Genomic DNA, 13,402 nt, shown 5'->3' on the forward strand with positions numbered 1-13,402 from the left:
GCGACGCCCCGGCCTTGCATAAGGTGCATAAGAGCTTCAGCTTCTTTTTGGAGGCTTCAAGCTTTGGTTGCAACCATCATCTTGCAGAGTTCCAGTTGCGCACTTCGGGTCTTGCCGATTAGGTCATGTACCTAACGTTCCATCCCATCTTGAACGCTGCCCCTGTAAAAATTGCGACTGCACCCTGCAGCGCTTCGAACAAACAGCATATGACAATGCCATCCATGAAAGGAATGCTAATGGGAGGATGCATGGCGATTTTGACATTTGTGAAGCAAACAGAGGGGTAACTGCATCTCACCTCATCCCACTTTCCTTATTCTCACCTCACGATGTGATAACAGTGGGGAGATTATTGACTTGACAGGGGATGAGACAAACGCCCATGTGTTTGATAACCGCCCGCTCTTCACGGTTAGGCAAACGATTGCCCTGAGTGATATCCGTCCAAGACTTTCCCCTAAATTAATTCCCCCTCCCCTACCTACACTTACAATCGCGTTTTCCTCTGTTAAGACCTCCCACTGTCCACCGCTCATTCCCGTCTTTTTAATTTCCCTTTTTCACAATTTATCCTCTTCAGGTTTTCTCGTGGTCCCTATTTTTGTCTATCTATTGTTTTTGTTTTTTCCAACTGCTTGAAATCTCAGTTCTCTATTCGTGACTGACCGACACACACTCTCTCTTGAGACTTTGAGCTCTTCCTTCTTTTCATCGCGCTCTAAGTCACGTTCTCGGACCCATATCAAGCGTTCGTGATCCCGTGACTCCTCGGAACCCGTCCCTTCGAGTTCCAAGCATCTCGAGCTCTTTACTGTGCTTCGGTGCTACGTTTCCTCTTACTCTTGCAGTCCGGGAAACCGTATGAAATAGTTAGCCCACAATGATGCAAATATCATCGCCCTCCCAGCGAAAGTTCACGCCCGGCCCGCGAGGCCCCAGACGAGTCGCGTCGGTACCTGTACGTCTCGGTGCCGGCTTTGAAAAGGGAGGGAGTTCCTCATCAACCTCCGAGCAATGTGCCAGAGCCTCCTCTACTACGCCAAGCGGTGCCGCTGCTGCGAGCGCCCAGAATATTGATTTGTTGTTTGCGCACTCGAGTGCGAAGATTGTGAGCTTTAGTGCTGTGAGTTCTGGGGGAAGGCTCTTGCCATGGACGAGTCCAGCGGAGAGGACCATCGCGTCGGGTATGTTTGCTCCTTAAATAACCCGTCTTGGTGGTGGTGGAAAGAGCTGGGAGCTGATTTTATCAGGCCCTATTAGAATATATAAAACTATTCCTCATGACATTGCATTCTTGCAGTCTGGTTCAGCATTGCGGCCAGTGCTTTCACGTAGTCAATGCTGGAATGTGGATGGGCGGGGGACATTCTGTCTCCAAATCCGTCCTGGGAGTTTTTGGAGGCTAGAGATTCTTGAGTTTGTCACCGATACTGCTTTTAGTAGTGAGGGCTGAATGCTGATAGATTTTGTTAGACCAGAAGACGCTCCGGCCGTGAAAGCCATTGAATTCAGCGGTGTATTGGTGAAAATACTAGCATACGAAGTAACCGCCTGCCCTTTCCAAAGAACGGGGGAGAATTGTGTGAGTAGGGAGGCAGAAATATTTGGGACATTACAGCCCTCAAAGGTTTGGAGACGGCCAAGCAAGGTGGCTGAACTGGCCGACTTGGGAGAGGTCGAGGAGATATCGGTACAGGGGTTTGAGAAGAAGGAGCTTGTGGCAGAAGAAGAGGAGGAGGAGGAGGAGGCCGGTATTTTGGGTGGGCTGGAATCACCCCCCGCAAAGATCGAGGAATTAAAGGAAGATGCGACAAAGACACTAGTCGATATCTCACAAGAAGATGTTTCACACAAAGAGAGAGCTGTTCCATCATCTGTTGATCCGATGATGGAGTGGAATGGTTTCAAGACCCCAAACTTCAGTACCGACACAAATACATTCTCAACAATCAGTACGAGATCATCACGCACTTCCACACCATCCCCGAGCCGTCCTACGAGCCCTACTACCAAACGGCAGTCAAAGATCCAATCACAGGAAATACGTATCGCCAAACGTCGAGAGCGCGCGACATCACTCATAGACGTAAGAACCGAGCCCAGAATGTACACCAACCTTTCACAAGACTCACTCACTCCCTCAAACGCATCAACACCAAGTCTCTGGTCCGGCTCTGACTCCCAGTCCGAGGAAAACTGGTCAGAATCGGTCTCCACGCCTCCTCGAAACATCCCGCCACATCGCTTCGACCCAATCTCAACTACTACGAAACCACGACTGACACGCTCCGCCTCTCAAATAATGCTATCTGGAGGTGTCAGCATTGCAAATTTGGTTGTAATCAAGCCGTCATCATATATTGCAGGGCTGATGTTTTCCATTGCAGCCAAAATTGCTAGCAGGGCTGTGACGGGGGCTGCATATACATTGACAGAGAAGATATACTCCACAGATATGTCTATCGAAGCACTGGATGATGATGATGTGGAGACGGTCCTCGAATATGAGGACGATTATGGTGTTTACGAGAGGCCCCGGAAGACCCGTGTGGGTGCATGGGATGAAGACTGGGGCGTCGAATAGGCTTATTATGCATATATCTTGACGTTACTCAGTGAAGATGGGACGAGATTTATTATTTCATTCTTTTTACTAGGGAGGATTATAGCTTTATTTTTTTTTTTTTTTTTTCCATTTGTTGCCTTTTCCATTATATCCTAGGGGACGCTACTTCGATTCGCATCGGCATATTTTTCTCTCTTTTCATTTTCTTATCTTTGTTTCCTGCTGCATTTTTTTTCTGCCAGGTCACTCAGGCAATTTAGGATCTGGCGCGGGGTTTGCTTTTTTTTATATCCATTTTTTTCTTTATACGTTTGCGCAACGCACTGATATCATTTCTGTTTTATCGGGTTGCTGTCAATTTTTAGTATTACTTGTCTTTACTTTCCTTTAGCCGCGCTCAGGATAAGAAGAATTGAGGAATGGGGACGGGCCCTAGGGGCTGGAGTTTCCGTAGCCCCGCAATGTCTTTCACTTTGTATCAAGGGTGAGAAGTATTGATGCAGAGGCCCCGGTTGCATGTACGATAGGGTTCGAGATAGTGCAAGCACTTATTCAGGAAGAATAAATATAAATAATACCCATCAAGATACAATGATCTCTCTTCCAATGCCAAATTTTTGGATTGCGTGTTTCTCTCAGCGGCAAGAGAGAAAAAAGCTCTTTTTGAATATCAGCATAGTCAGTAACAGAATCAAAACAGTTATAAGCTTTACCGTAGTATCCTGGAACAAAAGAAAGTGCTCTGACTCGGAGTTGAACCGAGGATCTCAGCATTACTAGTGCTGCGCCTTACCAACTTGGCCACCAGAGCTTGTTGTAAGACTTGGATTTGCAATCTTAGTCGAGAAAATCTTGTCTCAGATAAATTAATTGGCAACCGAGTGATATCCTATGCTAAGCGTAACGCGCAAGCAACCCAACCGAGCATGCAGTTCCAATTCCGAAGACTTATTCACGCACATTTTAATTGAGCCTGACGGCGGGCTCCGAATTTTGAGTGCAGCATATATTAGGACAACGGGGAGGTTTACCGCTCATAACTCCAGGCCCAGACTTGTGAGTCCCTATAGAGACCCCCCCCCCCCCCCCCCCCCCGGGGACACGCAGAGATATATCTTGAGGCCCAAGAGACCTTAACAAATGGGGCGATAGGCATTATATATTGGAATTAAATCCACTTGAAAATACATTTCCGTATACCGGGGATAAGTTCAAGGCATTCATTTCGGTAAACATTCCTAGAGAAGTCCGATCGACCCGGGCGAAGCTTCGGAGAGGCGAGGTGAAAAACACCCGTATAAGAACCCCACTCATTCTTCGGCAAAGCTACCGGTATTTGTGGAGGCGGACGGCAAAATGAGCGCATAAGGAGCGGGGGCTACGATTAAAACAAGCACCGGGATCGCATCCTTAGAATACCAGAGGACACAGATGAAGTGTTAGCTTACGGGCCTTTTGGATTTACGGAAGTGCTCTGAGAAAGGCTGATGGATTGAATCGTGACGGCTCCCACCTCTAACCCGACAAAGAGGGTAGAGATACGTGATCTAGACCCCTAAGAGCAAGCGTCTTAAGTATGATTAGTGACCGGCCATTCAGGAAATTTCGACAGCTTGATATATATATATAGTAGAAAGGCTCTTTTATTTATGGATATTACTGCCCGGCATATTCTCGGATTAGAAGTGCAGCGTGCTGTGTTTTGTGTGTTAACTCTTATATGTGGGTGTAGTTCGTAAAGAATAACGGGTAGCATGCAAGTGGTACGGTAGATAGCATGTAGTAGAAGGGGCTTGCTCCTCTAAATCCTACTCCCAACCCAGTTGCCCAAGCCCTCCCCACCTACCCCACCCCCCTTCTTCCCTTACTTCTTGTAACCAGCGAACATTCACCCCTACCACCAACGCGAATAGCCCCTTTTCAGAGTGATTGGTAGCTTCAATGATTAAAAATTACCAAAATTTCGTTAGTTCCCACTTCCTCGGGAGCCGATGATGGGACTTCCTGGGTAACCGACCTCGAGCCGGGTGATATATAACGGTGGCTTTTCCGGGGTGATAAGTTGGGTTCTTCTGGGGCATATGCATGGCTTTAGCTCTGCGAGGTAATGTTTGCCCTCTAAAAAAAACTCTGCTATCCTTCCTATTACATCTGAAAATGACTAGAGAAAACACCACACGGAGTGAACACTCCCAATAATAGAAACATTGAAGATCCATAATATCTATAACAGAAGATGAGTTCCTGCTAAGTGCACATGTGGGCTACAGGGGAATACCAAGCACAAGTTTCTAGGTCATAATAAATCACTCGGATGCCAAGCCCTATCAATAACCTGGCTTGGCAGTTTTGAAATCCATCTTTCTAGCCAAATGCTTCGTAAGGCTTCCGCTGTCGGGTTTAAGATTGGATGTAGATATTTTGGGAGCTAGAATAATTGCCAACTCAGCTATTCGAATCGTGATAATTGTAGCCTCAACTCCAATCCCGCCGGACTCACGGCACACAAATCTCAATCTCCTTTCATGACCCAATAATTCTTTTTTGTCCCCTATTTTCTTAGTCTTCTGTACTCTACCGTTACCGCCGGTGTTAGGTAACTTTGCAGCGAGAGTTGGGCTTTATGTAATTTGGGTGTGAGGTCGGACTTAAGAATACTATAGGGATCGCACCGGGACAGGACGTCGACAACCCCCCCGCCACCGAGAGCAGGCCACAAAAATTAAAAACTCGTTGAATATAGTGTTGGACCCTCTTTTTGAGTTGAAAACAAAGTTGACAACATTGATTACCGAGAATATCAGATAAAAGATATTCTGTTCCGAACTAAACTCTGACTTTTGCCAAGAATTCTCTCATTAGCTGGACATTTTTGCTAGCCCCAGGGAAGGAAGGGGCGCCTCCCACGGCCAAAGGCTAATTTAGATCATGGGATATCACTCGAGCGTAATCCGTTCTGTCTACTTTAGATGATAGCAAAGACCAGTCCTCAACCTGGAGTAGTGTCTATGGTGTTTTCCAACTATGAGATATAGACCTAGAAATTTTGCTAGCCTCATCTACTGGATTTGCGACGTATACAGCGGAGCCAATGATAGCATGTTGCCAAGAATTGTTATCTTCTAGAAATCGTCTCTCATGCTTTCTCACTCGTTGTGTGTTCATACCTTAACAACTGAGATAGTGATAGTTATTCCACCCTAATAATCAACAATAGAATAAGAAATAAGAGTAAGAATAAGTAAGTCCTCGACGCCTGTAGTTAAGAGAAGAATGAAAGATAGAAAAAAGAAAAAGAAAACAAGCCGGTCTTATGAACAAAAAAAAGGTCTCCCTGTAGAATTAAGAATAGAGTAAGGATCCAAAGAAAGAAAAGAAAAGGGGGGGGGGGGGGGGGGAGGAAAAGAAAAAAAACTCCATATGATTACGCCTGCTTCTCAGCCATGTCCGTTTCCCATTATGACTCCTGCACTGGGTTTTCACCGGACCTCAACTAAGGTTCCGGACAATATAAAATAGCAGATACGCCTGCACGCCCAACACTTCTTTCTCTGTCGCTAATGTGACGACACTGTCGTTGAATTGAAACCACTATTCCCTTATCAGCACCCTTGGAAATATTGGAGATGACTAAAGTATGTACTGACCTGACCGTTCTCTCTTGAATAGCTCACATAGTGTCCCGAGCTAATCTGTCCATGGTGCTGTACCACGCTTAACAAATCATACATGTACAACCCGCTTGTCTTGCCTTTACTCGCACCGTCCGCTGTCGCCTTGGGGTTTTTCCGGCGTGCGCGCGTGGTGTATGGTGTCATATCAAGCTGCATCGGGAAACGTATCTTTGTATCAATTTTCGAAGATCCGGTTGAGGAGTGTTCGAACCGCTATAGGTTTGTAAGTTTACGTTTATGGCCTTGCTGCAGTGGGGGGGGGGGGGTACTTTGAGTTGTATACATAGCACTGGCGGGAGCTGCTTCACCGTCAACTGTTTCGTTGCGGTTTCCTGCGCGCTTTTACAATGTTCGCAGTTATATCCATCAACGCCTAGTTTCTCGCTGCTCGTAAAGCGCTCTAGACATTCCTGTAGTGTCTGCATCGTTGGCTCTCCTTCTGCCGTGACCGCTTTCTTCTTCGACTTGATCCGCAGATCCAGTGATAGATCCATGACCGGATCATACGCAGTCGTAACATTCGAGCATCCGGAACACGTAACATCGCTCTGAAGCTTCCCATAGAAACTCTTATGGATGATACACTTGCATGGGTCCTCCTTGGTGTCGCTATTCCCCCCATTCGTCACGTGGAGCTGGTTCAGAAGAAATTGCAAATACTCGTGTGCATCCTGCTGCTGGTAGCCAGCGAGAGTTTGCTCACATTTCCACGATGTCGTGAGGAGGTTCACAGGGCCAAATCCATCTACTTTATCCGTAGCAAAAAACTCTGAAAACACTTCGTCCATAGCGCAGGACATGCAGTTTATCTGCGTGCACTCCTTTTTATGTCCGTCCGAGAGATAAAAGTTGCGTACGAGAGGGTTGTGGATAAGGGATTGGAGGACGACGCTCATGAAGCAAGTGGACCCCATGTTGAGAAAGCCGCGGAGGCCAGTTGCGCGACAGGGCGCGGCATTTGTATTGGATTCTATGTATTTGACGTCTTCGGGGGTGGGCTTGTGATCGTCTATTCGGCGGCGTTTGCGCGCTGTTGGCTGTGTTAGAAGGTTGTTAGGGTGAGGATGGGGGTAACTTGCAATGTCCTTCAACGGATGCCTCTCGTTCTATTCGGATTTCCTCTAGAGTCGGGTCATAAATAAAGTCCTCGCAGAGGAAGCAGTAAACATGGCCGCTTCTCGAATCAATACCTACACACCAAATCCACAATCAGTACCAGTAGCGCGCTGCCCCTGGCGCCGGCGCGGAAACAATACCACTCACCAAATACGTGCCCCATATCCTTCGAGTGCTCCTTCGCGTCCTGCGGACAGTGAGTGTTCGGGCATTGCATACACAAGAAGGTCCTCGTGACCAAAAACTTGCACTCGCACTTTACACATGTCTGCGCCGTAGTTCTGACGGAGTCGAAAGCGACGCGGGTAGCGCCCGAGTAGTAAGCTTTTGTTCCTTGTCCGCTTTGTAGAAGGCTCTTGATATGGTCTGTTTGTTTTTTCCGTATGCACGCGTTAAAAATGTGTGTAGTGGGGGAGGAGGGGAGAAAGAGAGAAAGGAGCTCGGACCACAGCCATAGGACGTCGCGGCGACCACTGCAGCTGGCTTGTTGTTTTTAACAGCCTTTGGGGAAGTGGTTGTAGTAGCGGGAGGCCGCTTGATAACTAGTGTAGGGCTCATAATTGACACGATATTTCTATTTATGCACCACAGCTACTGGAAGGGAAGATAACCTTGGAATGGAAGGATAGAAGGTCTTTCTAGGGGAAGGGAGGGGGAGGGGAGGGGGAGGGGAAGAAGGGAGGAGGGGGGGGAGGGAAAGGGAGTGAGTGAGGGAGGGGGGGGGGGTTGTGTGGGAGGTGTTAGAGAGTGTGGAGGTTGAAGGATGAAGTAAGTTACGTGCAGGACGCGCGCAGTTCGAGTGTTTCAGACAAGTTATTAGCGTCCATGAGGCTGAAATGATGGAAGAAGGCGAAGGGAGGTAAGGGTTAGGGCGCAGCGGACCAATCGGGTTGGACCGACCTACATGACACTGGGGACTTATCCAGATACGGCAGAGTACCTACATACCGTACATGTGAGTTGGATGGATCCTATCCAAGCAATCCCAGGCCTCAGTGAGAGGAAAGGGGAGAAGAAAGAAGAGGGGGAAACAACTTACAAGGTTAGCTAACTAAAGATGATGTCCGCTGCACCAAGCGGCAAAATGCCATCGCTCTCCGAGATCATGCGAGATAAGAATTCCCCGCCGCTGCTGCTTGAGTACATAAAAATGACACAGCTTCACCTCTTGACCAATGGCAGATTTGCTATATTCCCCCTCCCATGATAGGCCGGCGAATTACCATTGGTAGGTACATGGAGGATGTGTTGATCACGGTGGTGCGCTGAATGGATCATCGGGGATCACTCGTTTGAATTACGGCCTCTATTATAGATACATGCATAAAAGAAACTAGACCGAGGAAGCATCAAAACAGGAAGAAAAAAATAGCATCAATAAACTCCCCACCTTTCCATGGACTAAAGTAAGCCCTGCTTTTGTAAATCCTCGTAAACCTTTCTAGGCATAACATTTCCTTGTCCATCCTCCATCTCCTCTACCGTTTCGTTCGCTTGTTTCTTCTTCTTTTTATCACCTTCTAATTTCTCCCATAGTCGTTGAGCCTCATCGATTTTAGTGATTTCACGGAACAACGTTGTGTTTGTAATTCCCAAACATCGCAGTCCATATGTGTGTCGGTGCTCGTTAAAGTGCTTGTCGAACGCCCGTCGGCCCATGTATACAAAGTTTCCGCAAATCTCGCAAGGAAATTCGACACCCAAACCGTGCAACTTATATAACCAGTACGGAATTGGTTTACCGTCCCAGGCTAGAGGTAGCTTGAGAGGATTATAGATCTTCTCATCATCGTCATCGTCATCTGAGGCATCTCCGGCCTCAGCATTTGGATCTGCTGAGTTCTCTTGGTAATGTGCTTCAAGCTCCATCTGTGATGAATGGTTAGGAATAATCACGGGATAATGAGAAAGGAAGAGCTCGTACCCGTCGTTCTCTCTCAGTAAGCGATTGTTTTCGCTCTACGTTCGTCATTGTACCCTCTCTTTCCGTCTTCATCAGCTCAGTAAGCGCCCTAACCCTCCATTCTCTCTCTGCTATCGCCTTATCTTTCAACCTCGCAAGACTCTCCTGGCCGCCAGGACCTCGGACTTCTAGCTCCACTCTGGTACCGGATTCCTGTTGCCTTGCAACTGCCTTCTTGTGTTTCTTCGAGTCAAAATGGTGGTCGTAAACGTTTTTGTTCCCGAAGCCCTTCCCACAAGGCGCACACCAGAACTCTTCTTTTTTGGCCTCTTCCTTCTGGGGCCCGACAACCTCTGTGGACCCCTCAACCGGCGCAAGCTTTCCCCACCCAGGAACGTTATCCTCTTTCCAGGCCTTCTCAAACTCCTCCTCGATGTTTTTAACAATCCCCTCAGGGTTTTGGAGGGGCTTCGTCCTTGCTAAAAAGCTCTCTAAATATTCTGCCAGCCCATTGACATGCGAAAAGTACCGATCGTTCATCTTCTGTGCCCTAACAAAGCGGTCAAATTTATCAAATAGCCCAAGGTATTGCAGATACGTCGTGCGCTTCTTGACTCCCGGCAGGTTGAGGTACTCCTCGTGGCTGCGCGTCAGGTCAAAGAACCGCCCGTTACTCTCCTCACCGGTAAACATGGTGTCGATTTCGCTTGCCGAGACGAACTCACCGTCGGCGACGGCGGGACGGCGCTTGTAGGCGCGCTCGAGGTTCTCGACGGGTTCATTGGGGTAGCGTCGATGGAAGTCTTTGATTTGCGAGAGTTGTTTGTAGAATTCATCGAAGGGGTCTTTGGCGGAGAGGGAGTCTATTTCTTTTTGTCGTACACTGTTGCTCGGAATTAGTTAACATGCTCTCTCTCTCGGCGGGGGATATAACAAACCCGTCAGCGTCGGCTTGGATATCTAATAGTCTAGAACTCTGCTGCTGGAAGCGGTCCACAAATTTTGCGATCTGATGATCACGCAACAATCGCTCTCTGATCTGCAATTCAATCCGAACATTAGTGACTGCGGCTACGGCGGCGGCGGGAAAGGACAACATACAGTTTTCGGTTCCTCGAGACTGCGGTCGGCGCATGCTTGCTCAAGGCGCTCAAGATCTTCGCAGAGACTGCGCTGTTCGTCGATTATGCCCATGATGTAATTATCTATGTGTGCTGTTGGAGACAGTTCTTAGTGTTTGTAGAGCGTGGGAAAGGTTGTGAGACGCGTAGGTAGGGTAATTGTTGTAGACACAGCAGGTGCTATGTAGCCAAGCAACGGACAAAGGATAGGTTACCCGGGGAAGCGTGGTTTAAATACATGTAGAGAGAAGAAAGTTTTTTTCTCCATAATCAACTTCAACCTCAACGTCAACTTCAACAAATAAGGAACCATGAACCCCACTCAGGAAGATACAGGCAATTGGCTAACAATCATCGTCGCAATTCTTTAACAGCACTTTGTAAAAGGTCAGTAACGCCCCCCAATGATATCTTGTGTCTCTTAAGATGCTCTGCTTTCCTTCTGCCCGGATACCCCACCAACACCGAGATGATGAGACATTAAAAAAATTCGATTAGTCTTTAAGACAAACACATGGTTACAAAATTTAGCATGCGAGCCTCTCTGATCTTTCCTTCCTCCCCACACCTTGCACCCATTGTTCTTACTTAAACTTGAGAGCATCGACTAATATTTATTCATGATCCTCAGATCTAGAGCACCACCAAATGTCATGGAACAAAATAGCATCAATCAATATAATTCATTGTTCGCAAGCAAGATTTGCGGGACCAAAATTAATCTCTAATGTGATATCCGGCAATGTGACCCCTTTGTACTACATAGGACACCAGCGATGCAGACTCTTCGGGAGACTGCAGGGACCCGCTGTATAATTATGGTGTGGGCCTTAACGGAGCGTTGGGAGATCAAGATTTGTCTCTTCTTTTGTGAGCATTTCGGTGCTCATGAGAGGGAGGCAAGGCGGAGATAGAAGGCTCCCACTTCTTTATGGCTTCTTCAGAGGCTGTGGGGTGGGAGCAAGAGAACCCTCCGAATAATTCAACAATCTTAATCTTTTCTTTTCTTTTTTTCTCATTCTTTTTATTCTCTTAGTTTTAAATATATTTTGTTTCTCCCAAACTTTAGATGGATCTGCTTGTCAACGATAAAAACCAAACCTACAAGGGACAAAGTCATCTTATATAGATATCTTTGCGCAAATGCGCACATCCAGATAGGGTGCCCTTTTACTATTATCGTCTGCCCTCTAAAAAAAGATCGGATGAAGTGCCCTAACCCTAAGTTCCCGATCGCGTTACTAAGATCCCACAAGTTCTCAAGTAAAGTTGAAACATCTACCAAACAAAAGTAGTTGAAGATATTCGGTACTCATAAACGTGTCGAAACAAACCCAAAACTTCCCAAGGACCCAGGTTCGCTTCCCTCAACCCATGAAAATAAGGATTATGCTCACCCCTACGGCCAGACATCGGTTTTTCCCTCCTGCAGACAACCCCTCGGGCTCAGTACTACCTGAAACCAAAAAAATAAAATCCATAAAAAAAATGGCCCTAATCGACGACGACGAAAAAATCCAGTCTGAACTCTTCTCTCCCCTAAACACCTATCCCCCATCACAGACAAGCTAACCCTCACATGCACAAATAAAGGCTCTCACCCGAGGCGCAGGAAGCTCTTCGTGCGTTCCTCAGCGAGAAGGATGAGCGCCAGACTCGCTTTGAGGCGTTGAAGAAGAAGGCGGAGGACGAGGATGTCGAGAGAAGGAAGATCGTCACCATCAATGACTTTGAGGAGGATTGGCAGCACTCTCAGGTTGGGGCTTTCTATTTTTATACCTATGGCACGGTTCTGGATGGTGAATGTGCGGTGAAGCTTACCTACGTACGGCGCGGTGCAGTTCTGGTACGATCACACTACAGCACAACAGTTTGCGGAGGAACTGCTGGACGGCGCGACGGATGAGACCGTGATCGGGGTTGTCTCGGCCCCTAGCGTGTTTGTGAAGATACAGGAAATGAAGGTGCATATATATACAAACCCCACCGCTGTACATAGCTATAGGGTATGTTACTGATGGGGAGCTACGTCATTAGAATGCCGGAAAAGTGTCAAAGGGCATCCAGGTCTACCTCCTCGAATTCGACGACCGATTCGACCTATTCGACGAGTTTGTGCACTACGATTTCAAATACCCCCTCCGACTTCCCGAGTCGCTGAAGGGCAAGTTTGATCGCATCATCCTCGACCCACCTTTTCTTAGCAATGACTGTCAGACCAAATGTAAAGCATCTTTCTTACCCCTAGCATTATCACTCACTATCACATCGACTCCATCACCTCCGTTCTTGCATATGATTTTCACTGACAAATGTTACCCATCACTAGCGGCTCTCACTGTCCGATGGATGATGAAACCCTGGACTCCCAGTAATCGCCTAATTGTTTGCACGGGAGAACGAATGCAGGGACTAGTGGAGAAGCTCTATAAGCATGCTGGAATCCGAACGACCACCTATGAAGTCCGTCATATGAAAGGACTTAGTAATGAGTTCCTTTGCTACTCGTCTTTTGAGAGTAAAACCTTCACATGGGAGCATATTGATACTAAGAAGAGAGAAAGCGATTTTTAAGAATGAAATTATTTTTGGACAATATTAAGAATTATTGTTAAAGAAAAGAGAATAAACGCATAGACAGCCTTTGAATACGACCGTCACCCCACTCATACTCTGCAGGACCGAGTTAAAGGTACTCTAGGTGGTCATGAGGCATGGGGGGCATATGACTCTTTCAACTTGCATTGCGTATTACAAAACATAGTCCAGTCGAATGGTAGCGAATGTCACCGAACCTGAGCCTATATCAAAACGGTTTTAATGATCTTTTCTCCCCGGTCCTAGCTTCTTAAACGAACTGTTGTTGATTTAGGGTTCCTTATCTGGGTGGGTATGATGCTATCGATTATCGAAGATTATATTTGAAATCGGATTTCAAAAGTCCAATCCTGCATATCCCTCCCCAATTGGTACCTTGTTGTTTAAACTAGCAGCATGGGAGGAGGAGAAACGAAGCCCA

General features: G+C 47.1%; 3 protein-coding genes across 3 annotated transcripts; 1 reads left to right on the forward strand and 2 right to left on the reverse strand.

Moving 5' to 3' along the window:
• Nucleotides 1-883: 883 nt before the first annotated feature.
• Nucleotides 884-2,587, forward strand: LAJ45_04199 (uncharacterized protein; the record flags this gene model as incomplete). Its single annotated transcript, XM_046113780.1, has 3 exons — nucleotides 884-1,187; nucleotides 1,254-1,419; nucleotides 1,477-2,587. The coding sequence occupies 3 exons, from the start codon at nucleotides 884-886 to the stop codon at nucleotides 2,585-2,587; spliced, it is 1,581 nt and encodes a 526-aa protein (XP_045972882.1).
• A 3,471-nt stretch (nucleotides 2,588-6,058) lies between these two features.
• On the reverse strand, nucleotides 6,059-7,917 carry LAJ45_04200 (uncharacterized protein; the record flags this gene model as incomplete). The annotated part of the gene is made up of 6 exons (XM_046113781.1): nucleotides 6,059-6,160; nucleotides 6,217-6,456; nucleotides 6,513-7,273; nucleotides 7,323-7,433; nucleotides 7,507-7,725; nucleotides 7,806-7,917. The coding sequence occupies 6 exons, from the start codon at nucleotides 7,915-7,917 to the stop codon at nucleotides 6,059-6,061; spliced, it is 1,545 nt and encodes a 514-aa protein (XP_045972883.1).
• Nucleotides 7,918-8,760: 843 nt separating this feature from the next.
• LAJ45_04201 (uncharacterized protein) lies at nucleotides 8,761-10,456 on the reverse strand (the record flags this gene model as incomplete). The annotated part of the gene is made up of 4 exons (XM_046113782.1): nucleotides 8,761-9,228; nucleotides 9,284-10,145; nucleotides 10,201-10,301; nucleotides 10,364-10,456. 4 exons carry the CDS (start codon nucleotides 10,454-10,456, stop codon nucleotides 8,761-8,763), a joined length of 1,524 nt encoding a protein of 507 aa, XP_045972884.1.
• Nucleotides 10,457-13,402: the final 2,946 nt, after the last annotated feature.

Source organism: Morchella importuna, assembly GCF_003444635.1.
Source record: "Morchella importuna strain M04M26 chromosome Unknown Morimp01GS010, whole genome shotgun sequence".
Taxonomy (NCBI): domain Eukaryota; kingdom Fungi; phylum Ascomycota; class Pezizomycetes; order Pezizales; family Morchellaceae; genus Morchella; species Morchella importuna.